At 34.2% G+C, this 18,068-nt stretch overlaps 2 protein-coding genes across 5 annotated transcripts; one reads left to right on the top strand and one right to left on the bottom strand.

The window, feature by feature from the left end:
• Positions 1-7,405: 7,405 nt before the first annotated feature.
• On the bottom strand, positions 7,406-17,789 carry LOC125870351 (uncharacterized). 4 transcript variants are annotated; one of them, XR_007446884.1, is made up of 7 exons: positions 17,646-17,789; positions 14,546-15,921; positions 14,398-14,466; positions 14,114-14,312; positions 13,945-14,034; positions 13,604-13,854; positions 7,406-7,602 (listed from the first exon to the last, which is right to left on the bottom strand). XR_007446884.1 is itself a non-coding variant. In XM_049550762.1 (6 exons), the coding sequence occupies exons 2-5, from the start codon at positions 15,881-15,883 to the stop codon at positions 13,964-13,966; spliced, it is 1,677 nt and encodes a 558-aa protein (XP_049406719.1). In that variant the 5' UTR covers positions 15,884-15,921; positions 17,646-17,789; the 3' UTR covers positions 7,406-7,602; positions 13,945-13,963. The 4 variants fall into 4 exon arrangements, 3 of the variants coding, with proteins under 3 accessions (XP_049406719.1, XP_049406722.1, XP_049406720.1); XM_049550762.1 differs by lacking the exon at positions 13,604-13,854; XM_049550765.1 differs by lacking the exon at positions 13,604-13,854 and having other exon boundaries at positions 14,398-14,463.
• Positions 7,958-10,557, top strand: LOC125870352 (WAT1-related protein At2g37460-like). Its single transcript, XM_049550766.1, has 7 exons — positions 7,958-8,275; positions 8,420-8,482; positions 8,562-8,678; positions 8,834-9,074; positions 9,153-9,314; positions 9,802-9,953; positions 10,025-10,557. The coding sequence occupies exons 1-7, from the start codon at positions 8,082-8,084 to the stop codon at positions 10,233-10,235; spliced, it is 1,140 nt and encodes a 379-aa protein (XP_049406723.1). The 5' UTR covers positions 7,958-8,081; the 3' UTR covers positions 10,236-10,557.
• Positions 17,790-18,068: the final 279 nt, after the last annotated feature.

Here is an 18,068-nt window from a genome sequence, read left to right as displayed (position 1 = left end):
GCACATCATCCATTTCAAATTAAGCAAAATTTATTCCCTGAGTACACGAACAATTCAACCTGTAGAATTTTTTTCTTTTTTCCATCCTTACTTCTTTTATGTTTCCCGTTAATAGTGATATATTTAAGAGCTCTTATCAATATCTTATCATTTCTTCGAAATTATCCACTCAATGTAACAGATTATTGCCGATGCACTGACTTAATGGATCTACATGAAAGGCGACCAACTCTATAATTTTTTGAATGTCATATCTTTCAAAATTAAGTTGTATACCAGTTTGCAACCCATACTATCTGCATTTACGATATTTACTATATTTTGTACGTTTCAGATATAGCACACCTCGTTTTTCTCGTATGAAATTCAAACTTCGACACTTGAGATTCCATAACAAGAGATTACCACTCGATGCTATTAATTAGAGTTTCATGTAACTAACTTTCAAATAACTTGAATAATATTGCACAAATATTATATCTTTAGTGTGTAAAACTTAAACTCTTTACTTTCCTTTCTTTCTTTGCTGCGTGCAGGAGATAAGGTGACATAATATGTTCTCTCAACATCATATTTATGGGTTCAAAGTAAGATAACTTTGGCAATCTTTATATTTATAACCTCAAAAAATTTGTAGATTTGATAAGAAACATAATGGAGAATATATATAGTGGCGTAGTCAAGATTTTCATTAAGAAAGTTTGAAAATATGAAGAAGTAAATATAGTGTTTGCGTGTAATTTAATAACATAAAAAGTTACCTTGTTTAATTTTCAAATTACTAATTAAGCCTGTTATGAGTAACTATATGAAATTATCTTTCAAGCAAAAGAAACAAATAAGAAAGATTAAGCAACAATATAAGGAAAAGGGAAACAATGAGCTAATAAACCCCTTTAATAGTAAAATAACGACCACAATTGAATTGAATCATTATATTATATATATAATATTAAAATAGTAATATAGGTGGTGCCAATACTAAGCTAGCGTTTGGCCATAGATTTCCAAATATTCTTAGCAAATATTATTTGGGTGAAATTTCACCATGTGTTTGGCCATAGTATTTGGAAAACATATTTCACATTTTTAGAAAAAATATGATTTATACCCATAAGTTTTAAAAACTATCAAAACTAACCATAAATTTGTATTACAAGTCAATTGGATCTTCGTTGCAATAAATAACGAGTAGTGTCCGTGACACTGGAGCAATGTGGTAGTTTGGAGTGAGTGCAACAAGCATCATTCCATACATCGTGAAGTAGACAAAGCACATGACTTTATTACCATGAGCCGATTGTTCATCATTTTCATCAACAACCATAACATCACTTTCATATTCACCGAATATTTCATCACTATTTTGGTGTTCACATAAAAAATTATGTAATACAACACAAACAACTACTATAGAGGGTGTTTTTGTAAAAGATAAGAATTTGGTGTAAAATTTCAATTTTTAAAAGATCCCAAATAATGAGATTTGGCCAAAATACTAGAAAAAACTAGTATTTGGAGATTTGGGATATTGCCAAAAATATTTATCAAATAATGGTAAATTATATGGACAAACACTATTTGCCAATTTTCCCCCCAAATGTTACTTGAAAAATCTATGGTCAAACGGGTCTAAAATTTGGCTTGGGATTAGTGTGCACTGAAAAGGGTTTTCCTTCTTAACGCAAAAAGCAAACATAAAATAATAATAATAAAAAAAGGTATTTGGTTCCTTTCTTGATTATTTGAAGCAAGAAATGGAGGGTCAATTGGCTTCAAAACATATATCTACAAAGATTATAACTTTTGTGACTAAATTGAGCTAAGTCATAGGAACAATTGGATAAGAGCTTGTATGTGCCCATTGGCATTTGATAAAAAAGGTTTGAACTACTAAAAAAACATTCTTTCCATTATTTGTTTTATATATTTAACAAAATCAATAAGACATTTTACTGTCGAGGACCATTAAACAAACATTAATAATATATATTTTCACTTCACTAAATCACTTAATAATGATTAGTTGGATTAATTTAGGGGTGTATTTCGTATGGCAAAACAATTTCCAGAACATATTTCAATTTTCACATATTTTGTTGGTCAAATTGAAAAGAACATCCTTAAAAAAACAAATTTCTCAAAAATGCGGAAAACAAGTTTACTAATAGAAATAATAAAAACAAGTTTCACAAATGACATTACATATGCACACAACAATAGCCCCCATCACCATACACCTACACTCACTCTCACCTCCCATAGTAAAACGACAGTCTGATGCACTAAACTCCTACTATGCGCAGGGTTTGGGAAAGGGTCGAATCACAAGATTCTATTGTACGCATTCTTAGCAAAAGTAAGGTAACATTGCCTAAATTATATAAAAAAATATATTAAAAAATCCTTCGTACCAAACACATCCCTAATGTAAAATACACGATGCGAATAAATATTTACCTACCAATCAAGGAGGAGGAATACTAGAAATGAGGTATGAGATCATAAAGTAATAAAATGTTAGTTGGTGCCATGGCAATAATGGAAGCTCTATCTCTTGTGGAAGACACAACAGCCCATATTGGCAAACAATTGAAGTCATACGCTACTTCCACTCTCTCCCTTCCCCTTTTTCTATTCTTTACTAAGACCTAAGCTTTTATCCCAAAGCCACATCTTCTTTTGTCCTCTTTAAAAAAAAATTGCTTTACATATAATTCAATGCTACCTCATAGTATTACAATAATTCAATCTTTATGTATGTGGAGACTGGAGATTCACTAAAAGGACCCTCCTTTTACTTGCTACTTTGTCTGAAGTTTGACCATCTTTTCAACAATAATAGATAGTGTTTGGCTTAATTATCTACACATTTGATAAATAGCTAAAGTGCTTACAAATTAAGTGCTTTTGAGTCAAAATAAACCAAAAGCTATAGATTGATCATTTTCATAAGTTGATCATTCCAACTCAATCGAGATGTGATTTCAATAATCACGTTGGGACAACTTTTAGTGGTTTTGACGATGTGCATGGAGCCTTTGATTTTGGGGATAGAAATGAAGGTGGGGCGTCGTTTTTGGATTTCACTAGAACTTTTGAGTTGATTGCTAATTCGAACTTTCCGAAAAGGAGGACCACCTGACTACCTTTCGTAATGCAATGGTTAAGACGCAAATAGATTACATACTCCTTAGGAAGGTGGATAGAGACCTTTGTAAGGACTGCAAGGTTATTCCGAGTGAGAATCTCACCACTTGACATAAGCTTTTGCTGATGGACTTGGAGATCAAGAGGAAGAGGGAGGAGAGGACTTTTAACTGGTCGAGGATCAAATTGTTAGGGTTTTTCCCTGATTTTCTAACCTTATTTGAAGTTCATTTTTTCCTTAAAGAAAAGTAAAAGTATTACCATAAATGCTTTAACTTTTCCTGAAAGAAAAACATAATTATCTTCCATATTTGATTTATTCTTTCCTTGGAGGAAAAGTTTGGAGATCTATAAATTGAAGATTCTTATTCTCATAGCATAACACAATAGTATCCACAATGAAGTCGTTTAAGAGTTTAGTTTATGGGGAGATTTATTCTCTCATCAGTTTTAATATTTTTTTCTTTTATATTAGTTTTCATATAATAATATTATGTTTTTAGAATACTTTTTGTTATCTGATTTATTATCTCTACAATTTACAATTGTAAGCTTCCGCAGGATGCTCTAACCAATTTTGAACCCAACACAAATGTGGTGGTTCGACCCCTGCTTGAGCATAGGAAATTGAGGAAAAATTGATGGTGATCGAGGCAAGGGGGAATAATGGGGATGCGAACACCATGTGAGATATGACATCTAGTGGTATTAGGGTTGTAACTAGAGAGGTGTTGGAGATTTCGAAGGGTAATGGTGGTGTCATTAACGGAACATATGGTGGAATGGAAAAGTCTAAGACAAGCGAAATGCCTATACAAAGTAGGTGGAGAGAAAGGATAAGGAGGAAAGATGGATGAACAAGAAAATATAAAGGGTAGTGAAGACTGAGGCGAAGTTTGCGGTTAAGGCGACAAAAATAACAACACCAATTAGTAGTGATTGAATTCCTTCTATGGTTCCACGGGAGAAACCAATACTAATAGTTATTGAACACTTATATATTGAACTAGCAGAAAAAGACTGACATGTATAGGCCCGTCAGAGAGTGAGAGAGGAAGTCCCGAGATTTGGATCAAGATCGATGAAGTGTATCAAGGACGAGGAAGGCAAATTATTAGTGGAAGAGACACTTATTAGATAGAGATGACAAACATACTTTCATGAATCTCTAAACGAAGAGGAGCACAAAGACATTATGTTGGGTGAGTGATTTGGAGCACTCCGAGAGACACCAAAATTTTGGGTACCGTAGGTGTAACTTTAAGGAAGTTCATGTGTCAAAAGATGTGCAGGGGAAGAGCAATCGGGCCAAAATGAGATTTTGATGGAGTTTTGAGAGAGCTCAAGTAGGGCATGTCTAGAGTGACTGACTCGGTTGTTTAATGTCATTTTCAAGACAATAAGATGCCCAAGGAATAAAGTAGTACAATGATCCCTCTTTACAAGAACAAATGTGACATTTAAAACTGCAATAATTATATAGATATCAAGTTCCTTGGCCACACTATAAAAATTCGGGAGAGCGTGGCGGAGAAGAGTGTACTGAGGGGCCGAGAACCAGTTTGGTCTCATATCGAGAAGTATAGAGAGGGGAAGAAAGACCTTTATATAATGTTTATTGACGTAGAAAAGACTTACGATAAAGTTTCAAGAGAGGTCCTATAGAGATGTCTAGAGACTAGAGGTATACTGATGGCTTACATCAAGAGATGAAAGACATGTACGATGAAGTCAAGACATCGGTAAAAATAGTGAAATGAGACTTAAAATACTTTCCAATCAAGATAAGATTGCACCAGAGACCAACGCTTAGACCATTTTTATTGCCTCTGTGATAAATGAATTGACACTTCATATCTAAGGTGACAGTGGCGGAGTCAAGATTTTTATCAAGGAGTGTCAAAATATAAAGTTAAAATGTAAACGTTGCTATCAAGAATAGAACACAAAACCTCCAACATGTTTTGCAACCCCCTAACCATTACACTAAATCTTCAACTTGTGTCAAAATGTGTCGACACTTGTATATATATTCATTAAATTAAATTTTGACCTATATATATAATGTAATTTTCCAACGAAAGGGTGTCGCTTGACACCCCTTGCTCTAGGATAGATCCGCCCCTGTAAGGTGAGGTGCCATAATGTATGTTATTTGTGGATGATATAGTACTGATTGATGAATCTCAGGTGAAGTTAATGCTAGGTTGGAAGTCTGGAGACAAACCTTGAAATCTAAATGGTTTAGGTTGAGCAAGACTAACGACAAACTACTTGAAGTACAAGTTTAGTGATCCATCATATGAGGTATGTGTGGAAGTGAGATTTGATACACATGTCATCTTAAGAGTAAATTTCAAGTATCTTAAGTCTTTACTCCAAGAAAATAGAGAGATCAACATGATATCACACATCATATTGATGCTGGATGAATTGAGGTTTTGTGTGATAAAAAGTTAAGTTCCAAAGAATGGTGGTTAGACCAACTTTGTTTTATGGGGCGGAGTATTGACTAGTCAATAACTCCCATGTTCGGAAGATGGAAGTTGCAAAATGAGAATGATGAGATGGATGCATAGTAATATGGCGAAATAAGACTAAAACGATGATATCCAGAACAAATGTGAGTGACCTCTATGGTGGACAAGATGAGGAAAGGGAACCGAAGCTGGGATGTATGTGAAGTGCGCAGAATCTAAGTCAGGTGTGAAAGGTTAGATATAGTGGGCATGGAAAAATGTAGAGGTAGACCATTGGAGTATTACTCTTGACTTGACATGACAACAACTTAAGCTTCCCGAAGACATAACTTTGGATAGAAGGATATACTCTTGACTTGATTGTCAACTTGTTTATGCTTGGTGGGAGCCTAAGAGCACCGTGTATGTCATCGTATTAGCCTCATGCATATATTTTCTTTTTAGTTACCATATTATTTTGTTGTTGTTATTGTTTCTCTACCCTGGTTGCTCTATACTACTTTCATTTATTATTTGACATATTTTTCTTCATTGTTGTATTCCCTTTTTATAAATACTTTAATTTGCTACACTTAAGCCAAAAGTCTTTCAAAAATAGCCTTGCTACCTCCATGAGGTAGAGATAACATCTAATACACTCTACCTTTCCCAAACTCCACTTGTAGAGTTACACTTAATATAGTGTAGTTGTTGATCATTCTCAATTTATGACTTTTCAGCTTACAAACACTTTTAATTTGACCTTTTTATTATTTTAACCTTTTTCCCCCTCAAAATACCCTCTTCACCCATTCCTCTTCTTTACAAAAAATAATATTAACTCATATTTTATGATAATACATTTTAACAAAAGAACAACTTAGCGACACTATTTTACCACACACATTAGCTACTTACCTCTAAGTTTCAGCAACTTTAACTATGCACATATGTGCTTATTTATAAATCAATTTCAAACATTTAAAAATATCGTCCAGCGCTTAAAGCTTATCACCTATTTACAATTAGCTTGATGACCAATAGATCACACTATGGTGCTCCAATCCATGTCAATCAATTATAAAGTTGACAATAATGTCAAAAACAGACTCAAGTGGTCAATCTGGATGACCATATCACAGTCGATGATGGGAACAATGATTTTTCAAGTGGGACGTAAGAGAGCACTATGGTTTTTCATGTCAATAAATATTTCTTTCATAAAGAAGATTCTATACTAGCTACCCCTATACAATCTTTTGATTCCCTGTAATCATTCTATACATAATATAAAATCATAATATGGAAAAGGTTACCAACACAACATGCAACATAGAAAAGGTTGGCAATTTGGCACGTAATCCAACCTACTATGCTTTTTTATGCAAAAGATATAGGCAATGTGATTGGTTATGTTTTCTAAGAAATCATTACGAATGCATCAATCAAAACACTAATTTTAAAAAAGACAAATGGTGGGCTGTGAATATTTAATGGAACCGTTTTTAACTTTAAGATGATGTACCTCATAATATTCATGTGCCTAACCTGGGCACTTGGAACAAAATTTCTGCCCACAGCAACGTATCAAACTTTAAAATACTTTAAAACCCACAAGAATATTCAATTCAGAAGTGGCAAGTTTGGTGCACTGCCAATGGAAAGAGCAGCTAGGATCCTCATGGTCTAGCTATAAAACTATGATACCAACTCACACCACTTAGTTGGGGAAATTTCTAACACATGGATTCTCATCGAATTAACCGGGCATGCAAAAACTTATGTACTAATTTACATACATCAAAATTTAGAACCAAAGGAAAGATATAATTTACAGCCATAACTATTTGACAAGAATTATTACCAAGGATCAAGGCGATAATTGAGTGATCAACTATGAGGACCAATAGCAAAAGAGAAAACAAAGTTTCTTTAAGCAGGCAACCCACGCACCTTGGTTGTCAATCTGTCATGTACATAACCATAGAAGTTTCTGCAAGAAATTAATATCCATGGGTATGAGCATAGACATGGAACAAGTATTATCTCAAGGAATAAAGATAATTTTTTTGAATATACAAAATATTAAGATATACAAGAACGTATTAAACCAATTCAAGAACATTTGAGCTCATCCAAAGTAGACAACTAACAGAAAGTTGCAACAAAATAAAAGGGTACTCAGTCCCAGTTTACTTTTCCTAGAAGCAAGTGATGAGTAGGTCCGGGTGACTAGGCCACTTCATTTTAAAAAGTGGAAGGCTTACCGGGTAATTAATTAAACAAATTATATACACAAATGAAATCCAACAGATTTTGTCCTCATCTGCTGAAAAGATAATGGGTAGAGAGAACGAAAATAGTGTGAAGAATTTGTCTATATATACAGAAAAGCAGCAGTTACTTATGCTGCACTTGTGAGCTTACAATAGTAGTGCTCTCAAAGAGGTTGAACTTTGTTGCAAGTAAACAATGGAGGCAGTACGTGAACAATACAACAGAGCCAAACCCTTTCTTGCAGTCATTTTTCTCCAATTTGGGCTAGCAGGCATGGATATTCTCACCAAAGTGGCCTTGAACGAAGGAATGAGTAACTATGTATTTGTTGTGTACCGCCATGCAGTTGCCACTTTGGTTATTGCTCCTTTTGCAATAATTCTAGACAAGTATGTCTCTCCCTCCCTCTCTATTTTCAATTAATGTGTTTGCAACATCAACTCTAGTCTATTTCCCAGTGGAAGAAAGACAAATACAAATTCTTATTATTTCCCCTAGAGAAAATGATGGCTGAACTGAATATCTCTTAACAGGAAAGTAAGACCAAAGATGACGCCCTCAATATTTGCTAAGTTGGTACTTCTTAGCTTACTGGAGTAAGTCTTAAAACACTCAAATTCACTTTTTCTCCATGCAATCAGTATCTAACATAAGCATGTTTCTCTTGACCAACAGGCCTGTCATCGACCAGAATCTCTACTCTATTGGCCTGAAATACACAACAGCAACTTTTGCAGCTGCAATGTGCAACATTCTTCCTGCCATTACTTTTATAATGGCCTGGATATTCAGGTAAATTATATGCTTTGTCTCATTCTACAGATATAAATACACATGATCACTAGCAAAGATGAATTAACAAGAAAATCCCAACATAAATTTTTTGACAAAGGACAATTCCCAAATCATGATGTGAATTCTTTTGGCACATATATTGTTTATTCTAGGCTTGAGAAGGTGAAGCTTACAAGCATCCGCAGCCAAGCCAAACTAGTTGGGACTGTTGCCACAGTGGCAGGAGCCATGATCATGACCCTGGTACGAGGCCCAATAGTTGAACTATTTTGGACAGCAGGAAATGCCGGTCATGACTCTCAAAGTGGTGGGTTAAATCTAAGCCATGCTATCAAAGGTTCCATCATGATAACAATTGGGTGCTTCAGTTGGGCTGCATTCATGATTTTGCAGGTAAAGACAGAACTTAGTTAGAAGAAATAAGTAATTAGCAAGTAAGCATTATATCTAACTCTAGTACCCTATTCCCAGGCAATCACACTGCGGACTTATCCCGCTGAGCTCTCGCTCACTGCTTGGATATGCTTGTTGGGAACAACTGAGGGAGCCATAGTCGCAATGGTAATGGAGAGAGGAAAACCTGCAGTGTGGGCCATAAACTGGGACTCTAAGTTTCTTGCAGCTGTATACAGTGTAAGTGAACCATATTTTGTAGATCTCCCCCTTTTGCATGTCTCTTGTATACGGCCATATGGCCTTGTTATTATGATTGAAATTTTTTACTTGATTAAAAGAAAAACTTATGCACAAAACGTGATGTGGTTAAATTTTCTTAGAACACGAGCATACAAAGAATTTTAGAAGTATTCATCCTTTAGATGTTTATCCAACATATGCACCAAATTGCCAAGTTCTGTACTACTATGTGTGACAGAACATGTCATCTGGAAGCAGCCAATGCTTCTTCAAATTTAAAGACATTGATTTTAAGATCAATGTTCCCTAACCACTGTAAGCAAGCAACTTACTTCTGCAACATGAGAGAAGTGAGGGGAAAAAATCTAGAAGCATAGTTTTTTTTTTTGAACTTGGTAACTTTAAAATCTAGAAGCATAGTTTTACCAATAACTCATAAATTTAAGCCTATTAATAGCTCCTCACTTGTCATGTCACAATCCAGGGAATATTCTGTTCAGGACTCGCGTATTATATCCAAGGAGTCATAATGAAAGACAGGGGACCTGTTTTCGTCACAGCTTTCAATCCATTAAGCATGGTTATTGTAGCTATATTGAGTACAATCATTCTACGTGAACAACTGAACCTGGGAAGGTAATCCTTATAACCCTAAAACTCTTATAAGTTACGACCAACACCAAACTCTAATGTAATGCTTTTTGCAGGGTACTAGGTGCTGTTGTGATTGTTGTTGGCCTTTACATTGTCCTATGGGGTAAAAGTAAGGATCACAAATCTCCATCAATCGATGAACAAGCAATACCAACACATGAAATGACACATGAAACCAAAATTGACAAGGAAACTTTAAGTCAGACAGTTGTCCACATCAATTCATCGAGAGGAACAACTGCTACCAAAGATGAAACCATATAATGATTTTCTCTTTGAGGCTTTATCTTCCAAATTCCAAAAGGAGGTCTGGCTATAGAGCAGCCTCTTCATCTAAGAAATGAGCTCCTCTTCAGCTGCATCTTGAATTAGTAATTATTAGTTAAAGATGGTTTACAGCGTGTGGCCAAATTTAAGCCAGTTAAACCACCATTTTTGGAAACTTCTTTCTGAACTATAGAATGACTAAACTATGTTAAGCCTATAGGCCTTTCCTTTTGGTTTTTAATCGATATTAAACCATGTATAATAAATTATAGTAACAACAATAATCACGCCCAGACATGTAGATAAGTTGGTTCTTGAACTTCAGATCTACAATACTGAAGTTCTATCTGGAAATATTTCCTGTGTTAAAAGATCAGTGTTTGAAAAGTTTGAACCAGTCAATCTTAACAGTTATTCCGTTGTATGGGTCGGACCAAATTACTGCAACAGAGATGCTAAGATAAAGTCCGAAACTTGCTTAATTTAGGCTCCTTACCAATTTTTGACCTTCAGGTTACTAGAGAGCCATGAAACTAAAACTAATATTTCACATGCTTAACAAGAGAAAGCCATTTCATCACTTCCAGACATCACTGTTTGTTACTGGAACGAGCACATATATCATCAAATTATGTATTAAATTGTTGAGCAAGTTGAAATGAGGAATTATTCAAAATTCAAAGGCATACTATTGACACTCACTTGAAACAAAACATTTTTTTTGACAATTGGTAAGTACACTTGAAACAGAACATAGCAATTTGAAGATTGAAGCTTCCACCATTTAACAGCCACCATATTTCAAGCACTAACAGGTAATCTTAGTCTCACTTTTATCAATACAAAAATGAGTTGTCTATTGCTAGTCAATATATTATATGCTACAAACATTCATGTTTGGACGTCTCAAAAAGCTGACTCAGTTCTAATATCTGATAACCCATACCATATTCACCAAATTGAAGATTTCAAATTAATGAACTAATGTACTCTAAATTTAATGTCATACCTCCCCTATAAAACTAAATGTTTGACTTACAAAGAAACAACTATTACACTTCAAACCAAACTATTGGGGTCAACTATATAATCCTCAATACTCAATTCGCTTCATTTAAAATACTTTACGACTTCTATTTTATCATTTTCTTTAATTCCTTCCAATATGATATGCACATTAAACTAGCATTTTCAAATTCCATGTCAAATAAATGGGAGGAAGGAGTATCATTCAATACGAAGTGAAAAGGTATTTTTACTTTATACTTCAATGTGTACATGCACTTGCCTAAATCTTTATGTTCCACGTTTATACTCTTATCCTTATCTCATCACCAGCTATCCTTTTTTACTTTGTCCAAGCTTAATTGATTCTTTCCGCTAAGTTCAAAAGTTCTGCTATCTCTAAGGGGTCGTTTGGTTTGACTACAAGTTATGTTGGGATAAGTTATACTGGGATAAGTTATGTTGGGATAAGTTTTTATTGCTTGTTTGGTTTGCCATATTCAAACTAATATTCATGGTATAACTTTTAAGAATAAGTTGTTTGTTTACAAAAACACCCTCACTTTTTTTAATTTTTTTTTTAGCATTTTCTTTGCAAGCTTTAGTTACTCATTCTTAAAAATAAAATTTCCATCTTATTTAGCTTAAATATTTTTGTGTGTGCATTTTCATGATTGTGACGTATGTTTAAAAAATTAAATTTTCATCTTATTTAACTTAAGAATAAAATGTTCATCTTATTTAGCTTAAAAATAAAACTTTCATCTTATTTAGTTTAAAAATAAAACTTCCATCTTATTTAGCTCAAAAATAAAACTTTCATTTTATGTTTATTAAAGTAAAAGAAAATTTATTATTAAAGTTATCTATATTTTAACTATAGATAAAATATAATTTTTAAGTGAGTAATAAACTATTTAATGAAAAATATGTAGTTTAGTAGTGGAGTGAACATTTTAAGAGAAATCAAAATATAAATAAACATAATAATTACGCAAATAAATTCAACTTATAATATATTCATAAAAGAAAATATTTATAAAATGTAAATTTTTAATAGAAAAATATATTTATCATAAAAACAACGAATAATTAAGGTTGCAAATGTTATTATAAATGTTGTTAAAAATTATGTTAATATGTATGAGTGTAAAAGTGGTGTATAAAATAGAATTTTTTTTTGAAACTTGGTAACTTTATAAAATAGAATTTAAGGGGGGTATTTTTGTTAATTTACACACCTTATCCCAGGATAACTTATCCTGGGCATCCCAGTGAGGGATAACTTATCCCAGGACTAATTGTTAATCCTGGGATAAGTTATCCCTATCTTTGCAACCAAACAATGAATTAAAGGTCACTCAAAAGTTATTGTGAGAAATATGGAAAAAGAATATTATTGAATTGTTGTTGTGTCTACATTATTACATTGAGACCCTATTTATAGACCCTAGAATACAATCCTTTACCAAGTAGGATACTATTTAGTCTTCCTATATCTATTTCTATTTCTATTCTTATTCTAATAGGATTGTATAAACCTATTCCTATTCTAACAGTTATCACAGGATTAATTCCTCTTATTCATAACACCAAACGACCCCTAAGAGTACTTCTTTATAATTGATAGTTTATGCGGTCTTAGCATAAGCATGCTATCTATGTAGTGGTGTACTATAGTTTTGACAATGGGATATTTTTTTATAAGGACAGTTCTACTCTACTCCTCCTTCAGATAAAATCTTATGTGACAGTATTTCCTTGTTAATCCATATCCGTTAGGAAAAGAATGACACATTTCTATATTTGGAAACATCTAGCAGTAAACTTCTCATTTTGCCGTTAATGAAAAGCTTTTATAGCAACACAAGTTTCAAAAGTCTCCCGTTTTAACTTAAATTTTGTGTTGACTCATACTATGTCATTTGAATTGAAATGGAGGAAGTACCAATTATTTTGAACATGTCTCTAGCTAACCTTACGTAAGAACACATTCAAATGTTTTTTTTTTTGTTTTCTTCTCTCTTTCTCTGCACAACTTTATTTTTTCTAAGACAAGTATAATTTTCTTATTTTCCTTGCTTTTCAAATATGGTTAGGGTGAAGAGATAATAAATGTTGATGCATGCAGAAAACATGAATCCAAAACATAGGCAGAGATCATTGTCTATTTTTCCAATTAAGAAACTAAAATCATAAGCATCCCATCTATTACAAATGTCTTTAATCACTTTCATAAGCATTGTCGACTTAGTAGTTTAAAGTTAGCATTTTAAGCACTTAACAGATGTTATAATCTCTTTTCAACAAATTGTATATCTCTAATGAGTTAACCACTCCCAATTAGGTGAAAATCTTACTGCCAGTATGTCTCCTTCGCAGTCACTAGCTTGGAACCACTTCCAACTTTGCCCACAAAATTTATAGCTTCTGTGGACATGACAAATTAATTTGGTGAAACTTCTCTCTGAGCTCTTTAAATTCGTAATGTATGAATGAGCTTGTTCTGGCTTTAATATACAGGTTTCAGGGGAGTTAATACACGTTGTGCAGAATTAGCATCATGAATTCTCCTGTAGTTTCTGTCAATGGCGTCCCAAAAAAAACCATTCTGGACAACCATGATTTATAGGGCAAAGTATTAAAGAGTACATACTTCTATTATATGGTATGAAGATGTAGACATGTTTTTGCATCATACCTTGCATATGGATACCTCTTTATGACAGTCGTCTGACCTCATCCTTCCCATATATACGCTGAAGTTCACGTGTCGCAGCTAGAAAAGATTCTGAAGACATAAGAAAAGATGCCAACATGAGAAAAAAGTAAACATTCTAGAATATTAACCGCTCAGTTAATTAAAACACCTTTCCAGATGCGAAATGATTTTTGGTTAATGGATGATCCAGTAATTGTCTGAATAACTTCAAATAGTAAATCCTGAGGTGTGTTCCTGAGCTCCTGAACAATCCCATAGATCGTCTTCCCATTCTCAAAGTATATATGATTATTAGGGTGTTTTGTCTTACAACCAGCATGTCGCTCAAACTCATAAGCATTAATTGCCTACACGTAGAAGTTACACCACATCTGATCAGTAAATTGTGCAACAAGCTGGTCCTGCAATAATGAAAACTGGCATCAAATGTACCTTGGAAAAATTACATGACTGACAGCCACAGAGGTAACCAGAGCCTTTTATAATACCACGGAGTTCCTTCTACCATGCAAAGGAAGAACAGTGTCATCTAGTGAACATCACAGTTGCAAAGATAAAACTCATATAATGTAAAGTTTACCTCTCTGGACCAAGCTATATACTTGACAGGTACTCCATCTAACATACCAGTTGAGAGCAAGCTTCTCACATTTGAAGGGAAACTGTTCGAATGAGGCTTTTTAGTTGCTTTCTGCTCCTCCTTTTTGGAAATAAATTCCTTACTGCCAGCCATTTGAGCAGCACTTGTAACTATATCCGCATTTGACTCAACCAATCGCTTTCCAGCCACAATATCTGATTGTTGGCCTGAAGACTGACTCATTAATAAATCATAACTGCAAATCAGCCTTCCAGAAGAATTTATATCGTCATCGTCATTGAATCCACCAAAGGATATGATATTGCTTTCTCCATTGCCAAAAGATTGACTCATTGACAAATTATTGTTTTCAACTTTGCTATAGGTCTGACTCACTGATATGGCATTGTCATCGACTTTGCTGTAGCAGTGGCTCATAGGTGGATTGGTGTCAGCCATCTTATTAATAGTTTGTCCAACTGATGTAATATTGCTATCATCATTACTGAATTGCTGGCCCATTGATATGGCAGTATTATTGTCATTGAATGAGTGACTCACTGATATTGTGCTATCATCCTCTCTGCTAAAACTGTGATTCAGGATAGTAATATTGCTTTCATCTTTACAAAAAGGGTGACTCATTGACAGTAAGCTGCTCTCTTTGAAGCTGTGACCCACTGATATTTCATTGCTATCCACCTTGTTAAAAGGTTGACCCATAGATATGAAACTGTTGTCTTCCCTATTGAATGTGTCACCTAATGACATCAGATGCTCATCACCTCCATTGAAAGAGAGCCCCATAGCTATGCAATTATCCTCAGCCTTACTAAATGCATGATCTGTTGGCATTGCATTGCTGATCCCTCTGGTATAGATATCACCCATTGACACAGGCATGAAATTCTCAGCCTCCTTCACCTGGCTGACTTTGACCTTTCTGATACCACTATAGTTAAGACCTAATCTATGATCCTCCAGTGTATGGGATATGGATAAACCAAATGAGGAATCACTTCCAAATGGATCTTCCATCACCTTTCTAGACATATTCATGTTGCCTATGCCAACGGATGGAACACTGTTGTCATCAAAGCTGAGCGATCTTGCGCTGTCATTGTCAAACTGCCTTTCTGCATATTGGCCTGGTGCTGAGTGGAAACCAGGAGTGTTCATCCAGGGGGCAATATTGGAACTTAAAAGTCCAGAGAATGAACTGTGATTAGGTACTTCAATGGCTTGCTTCTTGTTGGGAAGCAGTTCAGGCTCGATGCCATCCATGAACCATTGATGGGAACGTTTGGGCTCAAGTGTGGAGGAGTTATCATAAGCCATTTCCTATGGATTCACTTAGCCACTCAGAACTGCAAGTTCTGCAAAGATTACAACAAAAAGATTGTGATTTGAGATTTTACCGAGGAAAGAATTTTTGTTGAAACTCTAAGCTAGTTACTAAAGGGGTAATGTAAGGTAAATTAATCGTGAATCTTCTTTTTCCCGAAGTGAATGACATCCTGCAACATTCCTTTTCTTATTCAAGTTCTATTTGAGATTAAGGATATAAGAGAGAACATTTAGCAAAACTAAAAAAATTGACTTGACCAATATAGAAAACTTTAAAGAGCCCAGAACATAATTCAGAAATGTGTTGAATCAACAATAAATCTTAAAAACAGTCTCAATACTACTAGCTTATCAAGTATCTACCTCTCTAAGGTTGAGACAAGTTGTAAACTATAATACTAGCTTGTCAATCTACCTTTCCAAGTTTGAGACCAATTGTAAATTGTAATACTAGTTTATCAGGTATCAACTATTCAATGTAGGGTCAACATCTGTTTGAGACAAGCCGTAAACAATAACACTGGGTTATCATGTATCTACTCCAGGTTTAATTTTTCGAATCATCTCTTTCTTCCTAAAATGGTACTCTGTTCATCATCTGCAGGATATTAAAATTCCAAGAATGTGGTATTATGCTTGGAAGGTCTTGATATAGTGCTTAAAATTCAAGCCCCCCCCCCCCCCCCCAAAAAAAAAAAAAAAAAAAGACAAAGAAAAAGATATTAGTTCTAATTCCATCTAACAATTGATATGACCAACCTAAGCTTGTTAAAGAGAAGAATTATGAATGTTATGAATTTTTTTACAAGAAATTATGAACATTATGATTCGACAATGGGAGTTCCAAGTTTACAATTGATATAATTGATGATACTTCTTGAGACTAATTTGATAAAAATTTATGTAGTCAAGCAAGTATGTGGAGAATGGATAATAACATGAGTTGCTCCAAATAGAATAGACCAACCCAATGCTTATCTCTTGTGTTGTTACCTAACATTCATTCGACCTAAAATGACATCAAATTCCAATTATGAATTGCAGTCGATTCATAAGGAAGTATGAAAGACGAAATGGACCACTAAAAGTTGGAAATATTCATACTGACAACCAAACATAGTATCAGTTTCTCTATAATGCACAAGCGCGTTGAACCAGGTATCCTATAATTTAGATGTTCCAAAAATAAACGAAGGAATATCAGAAACTATAGTCGAACACAAGCAGAATGCAGTTGACCAATATGACCACTTCAGTGTGAGTTCATTCCTAGCAACTTAATTCCTCCTAGTTCCTAATAGCAATAAAACCATTGCGTATTGATACTCCTATGTCACAGAAACTCTATTTTATTCACATTTACTCTCTACACGAGCTTCTCAGAGTACTAAACAGCTTTCACATAGCCAACCACTCATTGCAACTGCACTGCAATAACATTAAAAGAACCAGCTATTACACTCATTCACTTAGCTAAGATTTATTCAGCTTTTCCAATTTCCTTTACAATCAAACTACAATTATAACTCCAGTTTGCAACCAATGCTCATACAATTCTGCATCAATTTCTCCAAAACCATACAAAATGTTAACATTTTCAATTCAACACACATCAGTTCACTGAAACGTTTACATAAAAAAAAAACATTGATAATCCAACAGAAATAGTCTAAAACATAACCCTAACACTCCCGACATGCAGTGGTGAAGATATACAAGATAATAAGCATAATGGTGAATTGGTGATTATGACATATATAGGTACCGATCGAAGTATTTCCAGTGTTCCGGCTCCAACAAAGTCTCGATCGGAAAATTAGAATTGTACTTCTCCGGCGAACTGTAACGGAAGAGGGTAACCGGCGAGATCTATAAAAGGTGAAGAGGAGTAGAAATATATACCATGGTGGGACGCACGATTGAGGATAGCTGTGAGAGATCTGGACCGTCTACGCTGATCTTGTCCAAATGAACGGTTCAGATTTGATAAATTGTAAACAAAGGGAGTGCTATACTGAAGGGATGAGGAACACGGAAGAATTGCCCTCAACTGAACTTGAAGGCTACGTGTCAATGTGCTGTATTAATGCAGTAATTATAAAAATATACATTAACTAAATAAATATTATATAAAAAAAAAAAGTACTTATCATTAAAATTGATAAAATACTCATGT

Source organism: Solanum stenotomum, chromosome 7 (assembly GCF_019186545.1).
Source record: "Solanum stenotomum isolate F172 chromosome 7, ASM1918654v1, whole genome shotgun sequence".
Classification (NCBI taxonomy): domain Eukaryota; kingdom Viridiplantae; phylum Streptophyta; class Magnoliopsida; order Solanales; family Solanaceae; genus Solanum; species Solanum stenotomum.
The sequence above is the reverse complement of the archived record's forward strand: the minus strand, read 5'-3'. Positions and strand labels throughout refer to the sequence as shown.